The 20716-nt window shown below is 36.1% G+C and overlaps 2 protein-coding genes and 1 pseudogene across 8 annotated transcripts; 2 read left to right on the top strand and 1 right to left on the bottom strand.

Annotated features, from left to right (window-relative positions):
• The first annotated feature begins 1360 nt into the window (after positions 1-1360).
• LOC107794278 (uncharacterized) lies at positions 1361-6776 on the top strand. Its single transcript, XM_016616758.2, has 6 exons — positions 1361-1633; positions 2723-2928; positions 3701-3974; positions 4524-4631; positions 5381-5625; positions 6287-6776. The coding sequence occupies exons 1-6, from the start codon at positions 1442-1444 to the stop codon at positions 6381-6383; spliced, it is 1122 nt and encodes a 373-aa protein (XP_016472244.1). The 5' UTR covers positions 1361-1441; the 3' UTR covers positions 6384-6776.
• Positions 6777-9230: 2454 nt separating this feature from the next.
• Positions 9231-18204, bottom strand: LOC107794276 (protein DWD HYPERSENSITIVE TO UV-B 1). 7 transcript variants are annotated; one of them, XR_012702854.1, is made up of 10 exons: positions 17873-18048; positions 16566-16632; positions 15662-15915; positions 14184-14760; positions 13191-13829; positions 12101-12541; positions 10954-11148; positions 10766-10822; positions 9933-10196; positions 9231-9854 (listed from the first exon to the last, which is right to left on the bottom strand). XR_012702854.1 is itself a non-coding variant. In XM_075238180.1 (10 exons), exons 4-10 carry the CDS (start codon positions 14688-14690, stop codon positions 9771-9773), a joined length of 1986 nt encoding a protein of 661 aa, XP_075094281.1. In that variant the 5' UTR covers positions 14691-14760; positions 15522-15586; positions 15662-15915; positions 17873-18077; the 3' UTR covers positions 9231-9770. The 7 variants fall into 7 exon arrangements, 6 of the variants coding, with proteins under 6 accessions (XP_075094281.1, XP_016472240.2, XP_075094280.1 ...); XM_075238180.1 differs by lacking the exon at positions 16566-16632 and adding an exon at positions 15522-15586 and having other exon boundaries at positions 9933-9995; positions 17873-18077; XM_016616754.2 differs by having other exon boundaries at positions 9933-9995; positions 16566-16613; positions 17873-18075.
• On the top strand, positions 16755-16893 carry LOC142174035 (U4 spliceosomal RNA; annotated as a pseudogene).
• Positions 18205-20716: the final 2512 nt, after the last annotated feature.

The following is a 20716-nucleotide window of genomic DNA, read 5'->3' on the forward strand; positions in this document are numbered from 1 at the left end:
TTATTGACCTGAGACGGGAATTCAATGGGAAATTTATGGAATTTCTAAAAAGAAAATCCTTTAGTTTGGTCCACTGTCTAATATGGTTTGCCAACTCAGAGCAATTAATTTTGAAACATAAAATAAGGTTAGGGCCATATTCATTTGTTATTAGGAGCTATGCTATAAGAAACTCATTGTCAGAAATCTAAATTTCTTTAACCATTCAGGAGGCCAATGAAGCATAGCCAGGTGGAACTTCCTTGTTGTACAATTACCTTTGAGTCCTTAACTTGTGAGCATAGTTACACTTGGGTCCAAAAGAACTTAAGAGTTCACATTTCAGTTAATGAAGTCGCTTGAGACTCACAACTGTGAAGTATTCAAATTATAAACCAGGCATGTGAAGTTTTAAAATCTGACATATTAATCCGTGATGCCTAGAGGAATGTGAATTCAAAATTTCAATTTCGACCCATACAAGTTTTAGTAATCATCTATTATTATTTTTGTTGTATTAACCTACACTATCTAATCTGAGATAAATCGTATTGATAGTGTCTTCTTAACCAGTTTTTTCACTGAATTATTCTATAAGAAAGAGATTGAGTTTACGTGATCTCTTATATGATTTTTGTCAATTTGTGTATTGCCTGGATACCAATAGAAGGAAATTTGAGCTTCTACTCTATAAATATCAATATAATTTTAGTTCGTGAAATAATTTACAACCTTCAATATTATTTAAAATGTGCACTTTTGATCCATCTTCTTGTGAATCTTTACAAATGTAACAAACTCCTAACCATTACGTCATTCAATTATTTAGTCTTTACTTGCATTGATATTCTATATTTGAGGTTAATACTGTTCTAGAAAGAGACTAAATAAAGGGATCAAAGACATATATTTTAATTAATTAAAGACTAAATATATATATATATATCACAAAGATCAAAATTAGAATTTATCAATAACTGAGGGACCAATTGTGCTAATGCTCTTTTATAAATGGATCTTTACACAAATAGCCGGTCATATTTATTATTTATTTTTTAGCCATAATATATACATGGATAAAAATAAATTATATATATATATATATATATATATATATATATATATATATATATTATTCTTTTACCTAGCTATTTTTAGTTTAAGCAGTTAGATAAGCGGCTATACGGGTTAATTCTTTCATAAATAAATGCATTTCAAAAGTACTCACACAAGGCTTATCGAGTCCAGTAAGGAAGTCAGGATCCTGTCTTAGTTAAAGTGGTTTAATAAAGTATTTCCAATCCAAAACACTGGGCTGAGCTCTGGCCCATTAGGGAAAGAGAGACGCGTCCTCCACACTTTTAGATCCTTAGGATGCATGTACAGTGTGCTATTAAGGTCATCCCTTTTCCCGGGTCGGATCAGAAAGAGGAAAGAGAGAAGGAGACAGTAGTGGTTGTCAATGGCAACCTTCTCCTTCTCCCTCTCCACTTCTCCTCTTCCTCTCAAGCGCCTATCTTTTTCATCCTTACCAAATTTTCGTTCCATCAAAATTCCTAATAAATCTTCAACCTTACGAACTGCTTCAATTTTTGCTTCTTCAGCATCTTCCTTTGATGGTTTCAGTGCGAGCAATCAGAATTCTCGATCCAAGGTTAGCTGTGATACCTAATTTGCATATTCTAATCTGTTTTTGTTAATTTGGTTTTACTATGTATGCTACAGTTCATAGTAGTTTGGGGTACTGTTTTGCTGCTAAACGTAAATTAACTTGCCTTTTATGTCTCTATATATGGAAAGTCATTGCCAATTTGTGTTAATTGGATTTTGATTTGTGCACATAAGGCACTGACTGGCGAACTTGGATACTATATATATACACACTGATTTTTTTTAAAAGAACATGTATATCTGTTAGAGTTGCATTTGTTGTCTTTAAATTTGGGACATGCTGTGGTCGGCTAGGAGATGAGTTTTAACTTTTAAGTAAAGAGACAAATTAATTTGGCTTTAGAGTTTTACTCATTCCAATGATGTAGATTCAGGGATGCATATGATCGTCTATCTTGTAACTTATTATGGGAATGAAAATGTATGATAATATTCGAGGTCACTAACTACAGACGTTTGACATTGTTCTTAAAACATGGAGGGATACTTATATTATCATATTGGCACCCAAGGGTGTGGCCTAGTGGTCAATGAAGTGGGTGAGGAGGTCTCAGGTTCAAATCCCAGCGGAGGCAAATACTAGGTGATTTCTTCCCATCTATCCAAGCCTTGGTGGATAGAGTTACCTGGTACCTGTTGCTGGTGGGAGGTGGCAGGTATCCCGTGGAATTAGTCGAGGTGCGCGCAAGCTGGCCCGGACACCACGGTTATCAAAAAAATAAAAATAAAAAAATAACTGTGGAATTTTTACAATAACTAGTTATGAGATTTCCTCCTGCATTTCAGCAATGGGACAAGTTATTCTTGCATTGTGGAAAACCATTACTTGATGTACTGCAAAATCTTTGAGGTTTTATTTATATCTATAGAAAAACAAGTATTCTTGTTATTGAGACTTGAGTTAAAAATATGATTTGCTTGCTGTCACTTTTGTATGTTGCGCAAGTGATGGTTATTCATTCACAAATAAACAACCTTGGGAATAGTGCCATAGGAAATTTTAGTAGCATAATGATGAACTTGATTAAAGATTGCCCTTTTTTTCCCTTTTTGCTTCTTTAATTCTTTCCAGAAATCAGTCCTCTCAAATTTGATCCAAGAGATAGAGCCTTTGGACGTCAGCCTTATTCAAAAAGATGTACCGCCCACAACCATTGATGCAATGAAAAGAACTATATCAGGCATGTTGGGCTTGCTTCCATCTGACCAGTTTCAAGTTCTAATTGAAGCTTTGTGGGAACCAATCTCCAAGCTTTTGATCTCCTCAATGATGACTGGGTATGCTTTATCTTTTACATGAGCACCTCGTGCCCACAACCTCATTATGCTTATGCTTAGCAGGATTTAGTTTTAGAGATCAAAAGAAAGGTAGAGGAAAGAAGTTTTTTGGTCCTTGAGTCTTAGATAGGCGTAAAAGTAATGTACAGGAGCTATGTGCTTTTTGTACTCATTTACACTCCCTGGATGCCTATTGAATACCTTGTTCTACCTCATATGCCACCAACTTTTATATATTGAAAAGTGGTCCAGAAAATGATTTTACAAGGTAAAACATTTCTTCAGAAGATATTTTCCATGTAAAACATTCTCCTCCATACCTACCCCACTACAAATTGGAAAAAAAGAAGAAGAGCCTGGCTGGACCAGAATATATATAGAATATTTCACTAGTTACTATCAAGAAAATCTCAAAAGATGAACAGAAATAAATGAGCGAAGGGATGAAATATTTCAAAATATGGTTGGCATTTACATCAAATTCTCATTGTTTTTAGTGTTCACTCTCAGGTTGACTTTAATAGAAAACCTGAAAGAATAATGGGAGTATGATGTTTTAAATTTCATTGAGACAGGGGAAGGGGAGTAGCGAGAGATCGAAGATATGAACTATTTTTACAAAATTCTGGCAAAAAGGAGCTTAAATTGCTTCTGTTGCTCATTCTACTTGATGCTTGTATTTGAAAGTGGTGGGATTTTACTGGGTTGTTGTTGTTGTTGCTGCTTTTATTTGAAGGTGTAGCATAAAGTGCACTCCATTGTAATATTGCAGGTATACACTACGAAATGCCGAGTACAGGCTTTGTCTTGAAAAGAACCTTGAAATATATGATAGAAATATTGATAGACAAAAGCAAATTGATTCCAAAGTTGGAGATGAGACCTTGCTGAATGAAAATGTTTCGAGCCAAAACTCGAAACATAACCGACCAACATCAGAAGGAAAAAGTGAACTTTCACCTGATATTCCAGACGTTGGTAAAATGATCCCCGAAGCTCAGCAATACATATTAGACCTACAGACTCGCCTAGCATCTTACAAAAAGGTAGAATCAGCATTGCAGTGTATACACCTTATATTAATGATTTAGTCCCCTTTAATTGTAGGATGTACCTTTTATTAAAGGACATAGCAGTCCAAGACTTTTTTCTATATAACATATTGGACCTAGAGTCTCACCTGGCATCTTAAAGAAAAAGGGGAATTAGCATTTCGATACTCTTTCGTAATTTTTGTTTTTTACTTGTTGGGTGGTCTGGATTTCCCATCATCAGAGTATTTGATTATTAGCTTGCATGAATATGGTCTGTGATACTGATAAAGTACAAGTGAGAAGAATAATTCATTTGTACTGCTGACTTGCCTACTACAGTTCTACAGCTTCCCCAATACCAATTCACCTTTGTTGAGGTTTTAATTTGGCATTAGCGGAGGGGGAAGGGTTACTAAATGTTGTAGCTGATAGGATGTTTTGAGACGAACTACGTGCCATGTCCACTCAACTGCCAGATTTGCTTTCTAGTTACTTTTGTATTTCTTGCTTCGTGTTGTCTGAACATTAAATTGACCTGTCTGTTGTTTTTGTGTATGGAAGGAACTCCATGAAGTTAAGAGGAAAAGTGCAGCTCTTCAGATGCAACAATTTGTGGGTGAGGAAAAGAATGAGTTGTTGGACTACTTAAGATCATTGCAGCCGGAGAAGGTAAATGGCTCTCTTTCTATATAACATGTCAACTTTCCTTTTCCTTAAGTTTCATAGTGAAAGAGGGCCTTTTAGGTTGAACTTTCTCTTTCTCCAAAAGAGACCATAGAATTACGGACAAAGTAGAGAATATACGTTGGGTAATAAAGTGAAATAACACCTATTCAAAATTTTCTTTTCTACTCAGAGAAAGAACAAAGACTTGCACACCTCTTTTATTCATACCAAGAATAGAAAAAGATGCTTCTCTCCTTTTTTTTTTTGATATCCAAGAAATCCTCGAGGAACAGTGGCTCATGGTTCGAAACGTGGTGCATAATGGGCCTGCCGCTCTACCTTTTCCACTTAAAAGTCAGTTTTTTTTTTCTGCGTTAGGGTTCCGACCCGTCAGCTAACCCACACATCACTGGATGAATGACACTTTTATCACTGGACTAAAGCCCTAGGGGCGTTTCTCTCCCTCCTTTTCTTTTGCATAGTTTCATAACTTCATTATTGTGGGTAGGGAGGATTTTCTTTCCTATGTTTTTAATTGATTTTGCTACCAAGTCAACCTTGAAGCTTGTTATCCCGTTGGTAGTAGTTGTGCGTAAACTTGATTTACTCTATAATTTTTGCTGTCTTAATATGTTCTCTAGCTTTTCATTCCTTTCAGAATTGGAAGTTGGGAAACTTTTATCTTCCTATATTCCTATCTTATTGTCTTCCCATTGTCTTTGCTTTGCTTACTGCCACATCAATGCGAGCAGGTTGCTGAGCTATCAGAACCAACATCCTTGGAAGTAAAGGAGACCATCCATTCAGTAGTCCATGGACTACTCGCAACTCTATCCCCTAGAATGCATTCTAAGGCCTCTGATTTATCAGATAATACCTCTGCGGGAACTGTAAATGTTGGAGCTGAAGATTCCATCGATCTTGTCGAGAACACATCTATTCACTTCCAGCCTCAGATATCATTGACTAGAGATTATTTGGCTCGTCTATTGTTTTGGTGAGAATACTTTCTTAATGATCTTAATGCTTAGGTTGCAAATATATTAGTTTTCTAGTAGTACGACTGGGGTGTTGAGAAATTTGTCTTTAATTTGACTAGATTTCTATACGAACAAGCTAGGAACTTAAATTTATAGATATGTAGGTTTATTGGTTCTTGAAAACTACTAGTAGTTTCTGGATACAAATATAGCCAGTTTGCACTTACTGTGTCGTACTTGGTTGAATCCTGTAAGGGTTAGAATAAAGAAGTTTCATGTACAAGTTGGAATCAAATGCTCTTGCTTGCTCCAATTGTATTAGTGTAGCTGCAACATCTGTTCTGTTTTCCCATTCTCTTTCAGTCTTGCTCTTGCTGCTTTGATCAGGTGTTTGCCTGTCAATCTTGGGCTTTCTGTTACTCTTCTACTGTTCAGTTTGTTAACTGTCAGTATGTGCTCATATGATCATGTAATGTTGGCGTCTGTTACTCATATGCTGGCCCATCTGTTAACTGTCTATATGTGCTGCTGTGTTGCTTCATGATATCAAAATATTATTAGTATTTCACAATATTCTGAAAAGCCCTGGATTTCTGCCTTTGAGCTGAATGCTGAATTTTACTATTTGGTATTTAAAGACAGTAACTTTGACTTTTTTTTTCTTGATAATTTCATCAGGTGCATGCTGCTGGGGCACTACCTTAGAGGTCTAGAATATCGGGTGGAACTTACTGAACTGTTGTCCTTGCCGTGTGAACAAAAGTTCGAGCAATAAGCAAGTTGATTGACACTTGTTTTTAGCCAAAAAGGCTGAGAGAGGTATCAATAAGCAAGTAGATGGAGCGCTCTTCTCTTGTTTGATCTGGCCGAATCCGTGAGACGTATTTGCTTGCTTGACATTTATAAATGCGTAGATCAGTGTATTGGCTGAAATATGTTTATGCAAATGGTACGCGGTTGTGTAATTATTTGATGGAACACTCGACAGACCTATTATTGTCTGACTTTGATTTACAATGCTTGTCTGGACGCTGTTGATAAGCATGTAAAATATGTTATTTGATGTATAAAGTGTTTTAGAGCTTTGAACTTGTGCTAAGATTTTCAGGATACACTGTACATACTCTTTTATAATTGGAGAATAAATACGTTTCAAGTTTTTCTTTTCTTTCCCTTTTCTCCTTTCCAGAGGGGTATGTCGGGTGTTGCAAAAATAGTATTGGCTTTACTGTTATAGTGGGAAAAATTCAGTGACCATATGTAAAATTAACCACACTTAGATGTTTGGACATGCCTTTACGATTTAATTGGATTAAATGGTATAATGCTGGTATCTAGGATGTTTAAAAGCCTAAATCTAACTCCTCCTTCATTTGGTCTAATAGCAATCATCTTTTCCATTAACCTATTTAATAGAATATCAAGAAGATTATACATGTTATAGCATATTTTAACCGCGTAACTGAATCTTGTTTTGACATTTTTGCTTGAAGTCATTCGTGGGGCTTTGGACATGGTGCTTTTAATTCTCCATCTTCTCTTTTCTATGATGGAGTTCAATTAATCTGTAGCATTTAATAAAAATGTGTGGTGAAGAAATCATTCTCTTAGCTTTAAGTAAGGTATTTAGAATTATACATTTCGGTTAAATCCTTCATTTGTAAGCTAGGGGCATTTGTTTCAAAACATTGGATGCAAGAAAATTGATTAGTAAAAAGAAATGGCAGGATTTAATATCATAATTTCTCAATTCCCACACAAGATTGGGTAACAGGTCCTAGAGGAGCTCACTTATTCTGAAAGTTTAACAGACACAAAAGAGTGTTAGTCAAAACAAATACTAGTAAACATAGTTTTAGGTACAGAAGCAGGAGAAGAAAAATGGTTTTATTTTTAAGGACATTTAGGCTTGCCCTTGGAGTTTTTCATGTCCCTATAACAAGGGTACTGATGCTTGTTGCCATAAGTCCCAGTAGGAACGCATTTGCACTTTGCACAGCACATCTCGCAGTATTTCACGCATTGACTTGGAACACCGAGCTTTGCATTTGTGGCCTTGTGGGCACAATACACTGCACCATGTTCATTGTAAATTGAGTTTAACTTCTATAAACTGACCGTATAAAAGTATTTTATGCTATTAGGTCACTTAAAAGATAATTACATGCAATCATCTATAAAAGTAAGATTAGTAACTCAAAAAATAAGACATATTACCTGCTCAGGTTAAATGTTGAATATAAAAATTCTTTATACAATGTATATAATTTACATCCTTGTATATTTCATGCAGTCAGTTAGATGTTTTGCTAGAGAGAGTTTTAGCGCAGCGACAAGGGTGGTTGTCCTGTGCCGAAAAGGTCAAAGTTCCAATCATGCAAATAACGAGGTTTTAGGCCTTCTTGGCCTTTTACAATGTTGAATTTAAGAAAATGTCTTTTTTAGATCTCTTATGTGTAAATGAAAAATCTCTTATGTGTAAAATAAATCTCCCATGGGTAAAAAAGAAATCGGGTCATAAAACTAAAAACAAGTTTGTAAAAGGCCAAAAAACCAATTGACCCTGCAAACAACCTCTTACAAAAATACAAGATAAGGTTATGTAAAAATAAACAACCGAACATAAGTCGACCTTGTTTGGACTACGTGCATAGCGAAAACTTTGTGCATTGGATGCTCTTTTCTATTTAGCAGTTTTGCTAGAATGAATGGCACCAATGTTAAGCTAATTTACCTGATTTAGCCGTTGCAGTTTCAAGAAAGGAGGATGTCAAAAGAAGAGCAAACACCAACATAAAAGCTACCAAAAGCCTCTTTATTTTGGTTTTCAATTCTCTTCACTAGATCTGGTACAGAATTTTGCAGAGAAGAAATGTTTCTTAGGAAACTCAGAACTTTAAGCAATAGTAGAAAGACACAACATGGGTATATATTTATAGCCCCGTTACAAGAGAGCAGTCTGGGACTGTTTTGTTTTTATCTTTATTTTTTCTTCCTTAACAATGAGTTCATATTAAGTAAAATGGGAAACACGTGCCATCAATGGCGAAATCTAGCGCAAACGGTGTTAGTTTATTATTATAACTCAACTTGTATTTTGATGGAAAAAGATAACTTGTATTTGGTTTTAATTGGTTAGGAATTGTATGAGGTTGTTCCTTCTAGAAATCAAAAGCTATACCTTGTGTAATAAGTACTCATTTCGCGAGTCATCCACTATATAACGACTAAAATGTGTTTATATGACACAACTAAAAGTGTCGAGTACATGAAAGAAACTTATAATAAATTACAAACCATATGTTAAACGGTTTGGTTCTTTGAAATTCAAACAAGAACAAACAAAATGGGCACAGGTGTACTTGAACCAGTTAATTTAGATTGCGCCTAAATTAACCAATTAATGAATATATTTCCAGTTAAACCTACCCAAGTTTTGGACAGGTTAGGCAGACTAAATTTTATTTTGCTAAATTCAACGCATACATAACTAAAATGTTCTAACCTTAGATGTCTTGTGGAAGTTCCCATGAAATCTCGTGTATTAACAAGAACAAGAAAAAGGGCGCTCTAACTAATAAACGAAGTTCACCAAAATATATGAGATATACAATGCCTCGTGAGTTCAGGACTGAAACCATCATCAACAGCTCAAAATGCTAGTCTTTACAATATTTGGTATATGTAAAAGATGAGAGAACATCAGAGAAGCAGACACTTCAGTAATGTATCTAATCAGGCACTATACTTCATACAAATGTTACAACATACACGAGGTTGTTCAAATAGAATTACAGATAACAAGAAGCAACCTACATTCTGATTCTGTTGCACTCCTACTTCCATTTCATTTAGTTAATACCTATCTAGTCTACAGTGCATCTACAAAGACTACAGGTACATACTGAACATGCAGAAAGCATTAAGTACCTTCTTCAGTTGGTTTTGTCTTCCAAACAGCTTGTCTCTGGTATTGACTTCACTAGGGGCTGACGCCTGCCCAGTGCCAGAAGATCAAGGCAGTTGGTGACTGATGACAGGCGAGCCGGCGACCAAAGCTCCGACTAGAGCGCCTTCTACTTCTAATAGGCCATGAACTAGATCAACATCATTCTCAACGTGTCCATAACTATATGTAGCATGTAATGTGACTGCAGAAAGATCAGCCTCCGCTACTAAATAATGGATGAGAATGCTGAGTGTACGAGTACCCTTTGTCTTGGTCACTTGATGCCAGCAGATTTACCTGCATCATATTCATGAAAGAATATTAGGAATCTGGTTGCTCAATGTCAAAATCGTCATGTCAAGGCATTGAATTTACCTTAACAATTTCTGAGTTTGAACTCGGACGTATATAGGCTGCCAAGACGCTCATGCTAAAATCCTGAAAACACCATAATATTGAAAAAGAGATACGTAAACTTTCCCAGTTTGAGGGATTGACTTGTTCCTGTACCAGCCTTTGACACTTGACTGAGCTGATCTCAAGCAATACTAGTGGCAAGTTAAGGTTGCATGAAAAGCTTCATGATAGATATTTCAACTTCTAGCTTGGTCCAGCACTCCAGCTAAATAATTTGGCACACTAGTGATGGAGGATTTGATACAATCGATCTCAAGTTAATAGGCTTAGATCATCAAATTTGAGATTAAAAAAAAAAAACTTAAATTGCAGGTCATTTCAATCTGGGCTTCATTTCAATATGCCTCCAGATTCAGAAAATATGTTTTTAATATATAAATCTCTCTCCTATGCGAGAATATGCAAGAACTGTTTCTGGCACAGAGTGAAAGAATCTAGTCAAACCCCTCTTTCACTAATGATATAAGACCCGTTAGCCATGCTCACAAGAAGACCAGCAGAAAGATCAGCTCAATTCTTTAACCTGCAATTTCTAAACTCTGTCTCAAGGTTGAGCGAATTTGTTTGGTACAGTCCACAGATAATTACATACATTAATTATTAACTGCAAGAGTAGCCTCATTTTCCTTCTGACAAGTCTATTTAAACACTCAATAGTCATAGACTATCAGTGATGCAGCTAGGTCAGTATTCAGTATTTATTAGTTCTATAATTACAATTCCAAATGTTAATATAAAGTGATATCTAATTCCCACTAGTTAAGTGCACATGTAAAGAAAAGAGGACTTACTCTGAAAGGATCCCCTCTCAATGATTGGACAAACATTGAAGCTCCTGAACCTTTTCCCTGAACAACATGAAGATACAATCTCAGTCAAACAGCAAGCAGTGCAATTATGATGTTAAAGATAATCATCATGTTTTCGAATCAGTTAAATTAAAAACAGTGGAAAAGCAAGCTAAGTTAAACCAGATTACCTCCAATGATACATCTCTAAGCCGCCTACCCGTTTGAGCACAGCAGATGCGGACTACATGTTCATCACAGCTTCCGCTGATGACATAATCCCTTCCGTTCATGTAATAAGAGCGAGTGTAATTCTGAGAGCTCCCTGTTGAAGTTATACTAAAATCTAGATGGAGCCTCCCATCAACAGCTAACAATTGTTTCACCTGCCAATAATTTTTCCATGTTCTCAATATAACCTGGAAAAGGATGACGTTTTGCGGAACTGCATATAATACAAATCCATTAAAAACCACTTTCATAAATCTTTTCATTTTACTGCTGCATTGTGCCAGTTTGGCACATATCCCTCTTAAAACTATCCTATCCACGTGAATGGTGGGCCATTGTTTTTATGGAACAATTTTTTTTTTCTTGTTATCAAATTTATAAGTTCATCCACCTTCTCAAAGAAAATGAGGGGGAAAAAGAAGTTATTCCTTGGTAAATAATGAGCATTTTATATGCCTTTAGAAGTTCTTGCTCTCTTTTTGCATATCAAACTTTTGTTTCATAGGAATGTCTCCTGGGATATCCAAGGAAGTTGGTCTTAAACAATTGTCCTCTTCCTGTCAGCCTTCGGAATGGCTTCGCCACAGGCATACGACATCAATCCTAATTCTGTATAGTTCAGCCAGTACTTAATCTCTTTCCTCCTGTTGCACTGGCCAATTCTTTGTTTAGTGGCTATTGCATATAGGTGAAATTTTTCCATGTTTCTCTTCCAAGGTGATAATTGTCCAAATATTTAATCATCTTTATGAGTTAATCATTTCCTAACAATTTGATGACATTATCAGATAGCATTGAATTCTCTTCTAACCTCGATTAAAGAATATGAGGGTGATAGTGGAAGTCAAGCATTTAAGATAAAAAGGGTTCTTGGTAAAATCTATATGTAATATAATATGATTATTTTTTTTTAATATTTTATAAGTATAATATGATTATTTTTATAAGTACATGTAATATGATATGATTACTTTGTGCTATACATTGAAATTTCCGCAACAGGGACAGATGACGAAAAAAGCTCCAGACAATCACAATAACAGCAGGGACCGACATGGAGAATCATTGTAAATGGGACAAAACCTCTGACTTATCTCAACAAATTACCTCGTTGTCAACAGCCGAAACAAGAAGATATTGGTCATCAGGGGAAAAGCAAACCATCACATTCCCTCGAGAACTTAAAGCAGTATAGCAAGGCTGGTTTGGTTTCTGTCTTAAATCCCACATCTTGACCTCCCGATCAAATGATGAAGTGGCAAAAATAGATGGAGAGTGGTGTGAAAATTTAACGACATTAATATGTTCTCGGTGCATATCATCAAACACCTGCAAGCGTCTGCCACTGCTAATGTCGTACAGAGCAACATGCTTTGAGTATCCACTCGCAAGAAATAACTCATCGGTAGAGTTGACGTGAACAGATGTTAACTGGTCAAAGTCATCAAACATAATTGAACCTGCACTCTGATGGCTGCCTGTGGCTGTTGGAGGCATCAACCGGATGTCATACAATCTAAGTGAACCATTATCAGAACCAGCAATGACCTGAGAAAAACACAAGGGTTTTGTCAAAATAGGCAGGTGCTCAAGTTCAACGACTTGGCATGGTTGAGTTTACAACGCCTAAAAAATATATATATATGTATGGCCATTGAAATTTTTTCCTCTGCAGCTGACAATTTCTCCACAGCAGACTCTAAACATGTAAAATCTGACCTAAAAAGTGATTATATTCATCAGTCATAAAGCAGTCCCATCATAATTCTGCTCATTTGTCACTTTTCCAGCTAAATTACTTGAACATAACAAAATATTGGTTCATGAGAAACTTATAACCCTTCAACAGCAGAGTTCATGGAGACTAATAGAGGACCCATGGCTATTATAAAAAAGAAAAGCATTTCCCAAAATACTTGCAAATCCTTCGATATTACTTGAGAATTACAACCTCTAGTTGCGCCCAAAGATTGGATTCTTATTCAGTTTTTTGACAACATTATTCAGGAAATGAACAACAATATATCTAAATTATTAATAATATCAGGTGTAAACCAGAAACAGCAAGGAGCATGTTTAGCAAGAAAAGAATAGTCTGAAATACAATAGTATGCACAGAGGGATCCAAGGAACACAATTTCCAGGAATATTCCTTCACCAGATACAGTGATAACTTACAAGCTTTTACATGATATACCTTGGAGGGATAATTTTTTAGCCAGCATAAACCCAGAACACTGTTCATTGTTCCGAGTGAGGGAATGTAACTAACAATTTTTCCACTCTCATGGTTTATAACAATCACTTCACCATCCAATGTTCCAAAAACCATAAGGCTTGCATCAGATGGATGATACTCAAATTGGCGTGGTCGATAGCTTCTTCTATCATCTCTTGCTGTGGTGTCCATGATAGAGAGGGGACAAAGGGCAGGCCAAGCAGCAGAACCAACTTTGGCAGCAGACAATGACCTAGAATAAAAGTATTGCGACTTTCGCCTAGGAAAGAGCCTGCGAGTATGGTTTGCTCTAGTCTCACGCTTTTGCAGAATGCTGACAACACTCTCCTTATTCTTCCTCTTATATGGTAGGTACTCAAAATTTTGTGAGAAGATCACTTCGGCCTTTTCTCTATCAACCTTCCTAATAGGCAAGTTATCAAGAATTTTCAGGTTTGGCAGTGAAACTATCATGTACTCTCGGTAGAATTTTTCAAAGCATATTGGTGAAGGATTATGAGATATACACTTCTTTGGAGCAATGTATGACAGTCGTGAGTCAGACAAACGGAAGAAGGGCTCTTCGTCATCCTGCATATCTAACGTGCCAAAAGAAACCTGTCATGATGCAATAAAAAGACGATTGTCATTTTTTCCCACTCAAATATAGGGGCATTGAGGGAGGTGTTCTGCAGTGAAATCAAATTTTTAGCATGCAAAGCTTTAGCAGGTCGTAGAAGCAGAGAGATGATGGCGTTAAAAGATAAATTAATTTATACCCCCTAGTTTTTGGATATTATTATCAGGGGGGAAAAATAGAGAAGACTGCTATACGAGAGAGAGTAACTTTGTTTTCCTGTTATCTATATCACTGGTGTTCTCAGCCCAATTAAAATAAGAAGCGGAATCTGGTTAATTGTTCATGCTAAGTAATATATGTAACAATAATACAAAATATAATTGTTGGTATACCTCATTTTGCAGATTAACCAGATCCTCCCAACCAGGAGGTGCATCAGGCAAGAGTTCCATGGAACTCGTTTCACGATCCTGACTTGAAAAATCCACTTCACTGTCATCAGATGAATCTTCACTACTCCTATCAATATTCATATCAGTATTATTCAAATATTGTTCTTCATTAAAATGCCTATACATGATACTTTCACCACTAACTGATGGCGCTTCATCATGAATACTAATCTCTGTATGATCTGAATCCCAGTAGTCATCCCTTCTATCTGATGCAGGATGTTTACGTGCTTCATCATCTTGTAAAAAATTCTGAAAGCGTAATTCAACTAAGGAAGGGAGTTTTGCAAGTGCAGCAGTGGTAGTCCATAAATTAGTGATTCTTGTCTCACACAACGAGAGGAACTTCAAATTTGGCATACAGGTAAAACACTCCTCACGGAAGTTAGTAAGGGATGCACTGGAATCCAGGTTAAGGGTGTGCATCCGCATAAAATTCCCAATCATGGTGAGCTTTCGGAAATGGGAGGACCTCAGATTTAGCACTTGGCATGGTAAGCCTCGTTGAGCAAGATCCCTGAAAGACACATCTAAAGGTAATGAATGCACATCAGCCTAAGTACTGCATAAAGGAGAACCTATCCATTTCACATTATGTCTAAACACAACAAATGGAAAAGCAATATATGTGTCAGTCGGAAAACAGGAAAAAAGACACATGCTCATTGCAGAGAAGACGATCAATTGTCAGGTTCATTCTTTTGGATATTTTAGAATAGTTTGATTTCGGGATAAAATAGTTGGTTCAAAGCAACTTTCCCCTTGATGCTTCTGTTCAATTTAATTCTGAATATATTTCGAGTATATGAAAAATTAACTTGCTAAAGATTTTCAATCTATGTCAGATAAGTATTTTTCCCAATGCTGGACATTTTCTTTACATCTTTACAAAAGTATTCTTTTTCATAAGATCTCTTGGAAATTATTCCTAGAATCCATTATTGTGTTTGTACCAAATATTTTGAGATTATTACAGATCCTCGAAGGTAAATTCGGACTGGCCAACAGTTAAACATTAAATTTTTTCTTATGAATTTAGGCAACCGATCCAGACAGGTAAAATAAGAAAAGGACCAGAAAGGTAAAATAAGAAAAGGACTTTGTGCTGATTCCTCCTGCATATATTAGTCAAAACTAAAACATCTCTTATGAAATACGTAATTAAAGAAATCTATGTGGAATATTTTTTTAAAGGAAATAGATAGAAAAAGTCTATATGTTAGCAAAAAACATCACATGCAATTCATGGTTCATAATTGAAGCGGGTTCATTCCCTACCGTGAAGATGCATTTCTTTCTTTATTTACTTTTCCAAAATATACCTACTTAAAAAATGGCTGCATCTGCAGCAAAGCAAAACAGATTATCAATTGTGGCAAAGAGTTGGGAATAGAATATAAAACTGTGCCAATACGTACAGCAAGAAGTCCTTGCCAAACAATATATCCTGGAGATCAACAACTCGTAACTTTCTACTGCTAGCACGCAGCAAAGAAAGAAGATACTCCCAACTCAGGGTGCATACAGATCCATTTATAATATCTACTGCATCAATCTCAGAAACATCAACTTCCATCAACAAATCGAGCAGTGGGTGGAAATCAGCATCCTGGATGTCATCCAGCAAAATCACTAAGCTAGACACCTCGTGGCGGGCTTTCTTCAACTTGGCCTGCGCAGTAATATGACAGTAAGAATGTAAGATTTCAGATGACACAGATGAAGAAACAAGCAGCACATTCTGCAGCAAAAGTCAAACAAACATCACTAGCGGTGGCCGGTGAGAAGGATAAAGGAACTCCATTTAATAAAATAGCCACCCCTATGATACCAACCAACAACAACAACTCAGTATAATCCCACTAGTGGGGTCTGGGGAGGGTAGTGTGTACGCAGACCTTACCTCTACCCTGGGGTAGAGAGGTTGTTTCCGATAGACCCTCGGCTTCCTCCCTCCAAAAACTCCCCACCTTGCTCTTGGGGTGACTCGAACTCACAACCTCTTGGTTGGAAGTGGAGGGTGCTTACCACTAGAGCAACTCATTATGATGCCAACCAGGAAATACATTTACTTAGCATGCTGAAGAACAAAAACTTTCTTGAAACAAATCTCAAATCATGTTAACATGCCCAATATAAATTTTCTTGATATGAAGCCCAAATCTTTCTATTAGAGGATCATCGTTTCCCAGAAGATATTCAGCTAGTAGAAGTCTACCTCAATGGGCGAACAAGTGAAAACAAGGATTAATAAGCTTATATTTTCAGTAAAGATAGCATTTCTGATGGTTGTAAACAATGGACATCTACAGTATCACAAACCTTGAAAAGAGCTAACAGAACTTGTTTATTAGGCGGAATTCCTCTAGCCTGGCAAGAACAAATGTACCTGGACTCAATTTGAGAATTAGAAAGTTCCAAACCATTTGTCAGGAACATCACAAAGCAATAACAATATAACATACAGCAAACTAAAGCATCAGCCATCTTATGAAATAGCAGAGCAAGTTGATCTTTGTGCTTGGGGCAATGACGCAGCTAGTGAGATTCTAACCGAGGCGCGTCTATAGCTGGTTGAAAACTATTTCCCGGCCCCCTCTTCGGCCTGGTTTCACCCCTAGCTGTTGAGAATTAAAATCACCAAGTGTTGCAGTGGGATGGATTGGATCCCTCCACCCTTAACCAAAGGTCTCGGGTTTGAACCGTAGGAATGAAAAAAAATGTTGGTACGGGCCCAATTAGTCGGGCCCAATCACCCAATGTGGGTAGCGGACACCGGTGAGAAACAAACAAAAAAAAGAAAAAGAATAGCAAAGCAAGTAAACAAAGCATTGATAAATTGGAAGTCAGCATTAAGAAAAGTAGTGTGCTGCATGCCTGAAGCATAACATGCTTTATGTCAAAAGTTTATAGAACAGTAAGATTAGTCTTTCCATTTTATCTAAACTTTTGCCCTTTTTTTTATTTATCATGCTTTAAGAGATCAAAGTTGATTACAGTGTTTTGAGGTTATCAAATTTGTCATTTATTCTTATATCATGTCTTCAGAGAAAAAAGTTGATTGCAAATGTATATCCTTTTTGCCTCTATTCCAGCATAGTATCTTAATTTCTGGACAACTGGACCAGATGCTTCAGTCTAGCTCTCTTGCTAAAGATGATAGGAGTAGTATTCAAGCATGATTATATGCCAACTTATAAACCTGTTAACTGCTAAACCAAAATTACATCACTAATCTAATCAATTTTTAACCCTCTCATACCGGTCTAATTAATATGACCAAATTAATCATTTTGGACTTTCGAGAACATCCTAGTCTAGCACGGATAATTCCAAATTAGGGAATTTAACACAAAAAATAAGTGACTTGAGAATCACGGACCGAGAATATCAAGCAGCAGAAACAATGGATACAAATAACTGCAATTTCAATTCTTAAAATCCTGCTAATCGACAAATAAAGTTATAGTATAAGTTATAGTAAATTTCAGTCTCCAGTAAAGAATACCACGATTATAAAAGCAGACACGGCTGAATTTACATTTGGTGTAATTGATATGTAATTAATTCAATTAGTGACGAAACTGGGAAAAAATGTTTAGCATGTGATGAATGATGAAAATTTTGACCTTGTTTCTAAGGACGAGATATCGGTGCCGGAGGTCATGGCGATGTTGAGGTAGCTCCGACTGAATTACTCCGACACTGTTGAAGCAATTTTTGGAATCAAAAAGTCTACTTTGTTCTTTTCATATGATCTTGAGCCCTTCTATTATTGTATTTTTTCTCTCCTGATCGTCCCATTTTTTTTTCTTTTTCCCCCCCTTTTTGCGTGTTTGTTTCAATTCCAAGAAGCTAAATAATAATAGGTATTTGTTAAAAAATAAAGACTATAAAAGAAATAAACTGAACACAAGTATAGAGGGAGATTGATATTTTATTCAACTTCAAATTGATCTACATAATGAACTGAAAACTCCTTTATTTATAGAAGAAAGGAAGCAGCTACGAGGCTTTTCTTTAGCTGCTTGTAAGCTGTCTGCATGAGCTGCTTGCAACCTGCCTGTTTAATAAGAAGCTGCTGCAAATCATTTCATTGAGCTGCTTGTAACCTGCCTGCATCAGCTGCTTGTAGATAAATTTCAACAGAGTACTAAATGGATAATCTTTTTCAGGAAGATTATCTATAGCGGAGTAATAAATGAACATCCACAATATAATTATTTTCATAACACTCCCCCTTTGATGTTCATTAAAAGATAATATGTCTCATTAAAACCTTACTAGGAAAAAACCCTGTGGAAAAAAATCCTAGTGAAGGAAAAAGAGTACACATATTTAGTAATACGCATTGCTAGCTGCCTCATTAAAAACCTTATAAGGAAAACCCTATGGGAAAAAACCTTAGTAAGGAAAAAAGAGTACATCGCGTATTTTACTCCACCTGATGAAAATCTTGTTTCAAATATTTAAGTTTTCGTATTCCAATCTTGTATACCATCTTCTCAAAAATTGAAGTTGGTAAAGATTTAGTGAATAAATCTGCTGGATTGTCACTTGAACGGATTTGTTGCACATCAATGTCACCATTTTTCGGAAGATCGTGTGTATAGAATAATTTTGGTGAAATGTGCTTCGTTCTATCTCCTTTTATAAATCCTCCCTTCAATTGGGCTATGCATGCAGCATTGTCTTCGTATAAAATTGTGGGTCTTTTATCACATTCCAACCCATATTTTTCTCGAATAAAATGAATCATTGATCTCAACCATATGCATTCCCTACTTGTTTTATGAATAACTATTATCTCAGCATGATTTGAAGAAGTAGCAGCAACAGATTGCTTTGTGAAGCGCCATGATATGACAATACCTCCACATGTAAACACATACCCGATTTGAGATCGAACTTTATGGGAATTAGATAAATAACCTGCATCTGCATAACCAACAAGATCTGCACTACCTTTGTTGGCATAAAACAAACTCATATCAAGAGTTCCCTTTAAATATCGCATTATATGCTTAATCCCATTCCAATGTCTCCGTGTAGGAGAAGAGCTATATCTTGCTAGTAAATTAACAGAAAATGCTATGTCAGACCTTGTAGCATTAACAAGATACATAAGTGCATCAATTGCACTGAGATAGAGTATTTCAGAACCAAGGAGTTCCTCATCCTCTTCTGGAGGTCAGAACGGATCCTTATTCACTTCAAGTGATCGAACATCCAATTGGTGTACTTAATGGGTGCACTTTGTCCATGTAAAAGCGTTTTAAGACCTTTTCTGTATAGACAGATTGATGGATAAAGATCTCGTCTTCTAAATATTTAATTTGCAGACTAAGACAAAGTTTTTCCCTTTGGAGCTCTTCTGGAGTTCCTATGATATTTATGCCATTAACATAAACAATAAGTATAACAAGTTATGATGTTGTGTTCTTTGTAAAAGTGCATGGACAAATGCCTTTATTTACATAACCTTCATTCATCAATTCAGTGAGGCGATTATATCACATGCGCCCAGATTGATTTAAACCGTACAAAGATCTTTGTACTCTGATTGAATGCATTTCACGATGCTTTGAACTATATACTTCAGGCATTTTAAATCCTTCAGGGATCTTCATATAGACTTAATCAAATGAGTCATATAGGTTATGCCTTGCATTTAGATGGCATGACATCTTCAGGTGTCTGGACTACAGGTCCGATCCTCACAATCTTTTACAATATTGTGCACTATATTGTATCAAATATATCGTCGACGATCATTTTATATCGGTTCGCAAGTGACATAACTTGTTGAGATCTCATCACTTTCTTTATTTTCAGGTACCTGAACTTCTTCCGGAGTTTCATGAAATGTTATGTCGTGGGCTCTTCCAGAGCTTATTTCCTCCTTATTATGATCTTTTTGATCATTTGCTCCTATTCTTTTCAAGGATTGTTACCTTTGAAACCGATTGGTCTACCACGCTTCATGCGTACAGTAAACTCTATCCTTCAGGGACTTAATTTTAATAGGAGCATTTGCAGCTGAAATATGATATTTAATTTTGGATCAGCAAATGCTTCTTGCATTTGACTTGAATTATCTTCTAAGCGAGGATCATATTAATGATAATTCGATTCATATAGCATATTTTTTAGCTATTTTATTCCATCCCCCAAATGTTAGAAAAACTAACTCATATCCTCAATCTTCTTTGGAAAACCTATCTTTGTGCATTGTGGTAGAGAAATTAATCATATACCACACATCAAAAGTTATTAGATAGTAAAAATATTTGGTTTCTGATCCTAAACCAATTATGAGGGGAGGACTTATCATATTTTGTTGGTCTGATACATACAAGTGCTACTGTATGCAATTTAGAAAATCTTAGACCAACACATGAGGCTTTGTTCTCATAAGCAATAGTTTAGCCATTAATAGGAGGTATTCAATGCTAAACTAGCTTGGATATAAA

This window comes from Nicotiana tabacum, chromosome 19 (genome assembly GCF_000715075.1).
Source record: "Nicotiana tabacum cultivar K326 chromosome 19, ASM71507v2, whole genome shotgun sequence".
NCBI classification, from domain to species: Eukaryota; Viridiplantae; Streptophyta; class Magnoliopsida; order Solanales; family Solanaceae; genus Nicotiana; species Nicotiana tabacum.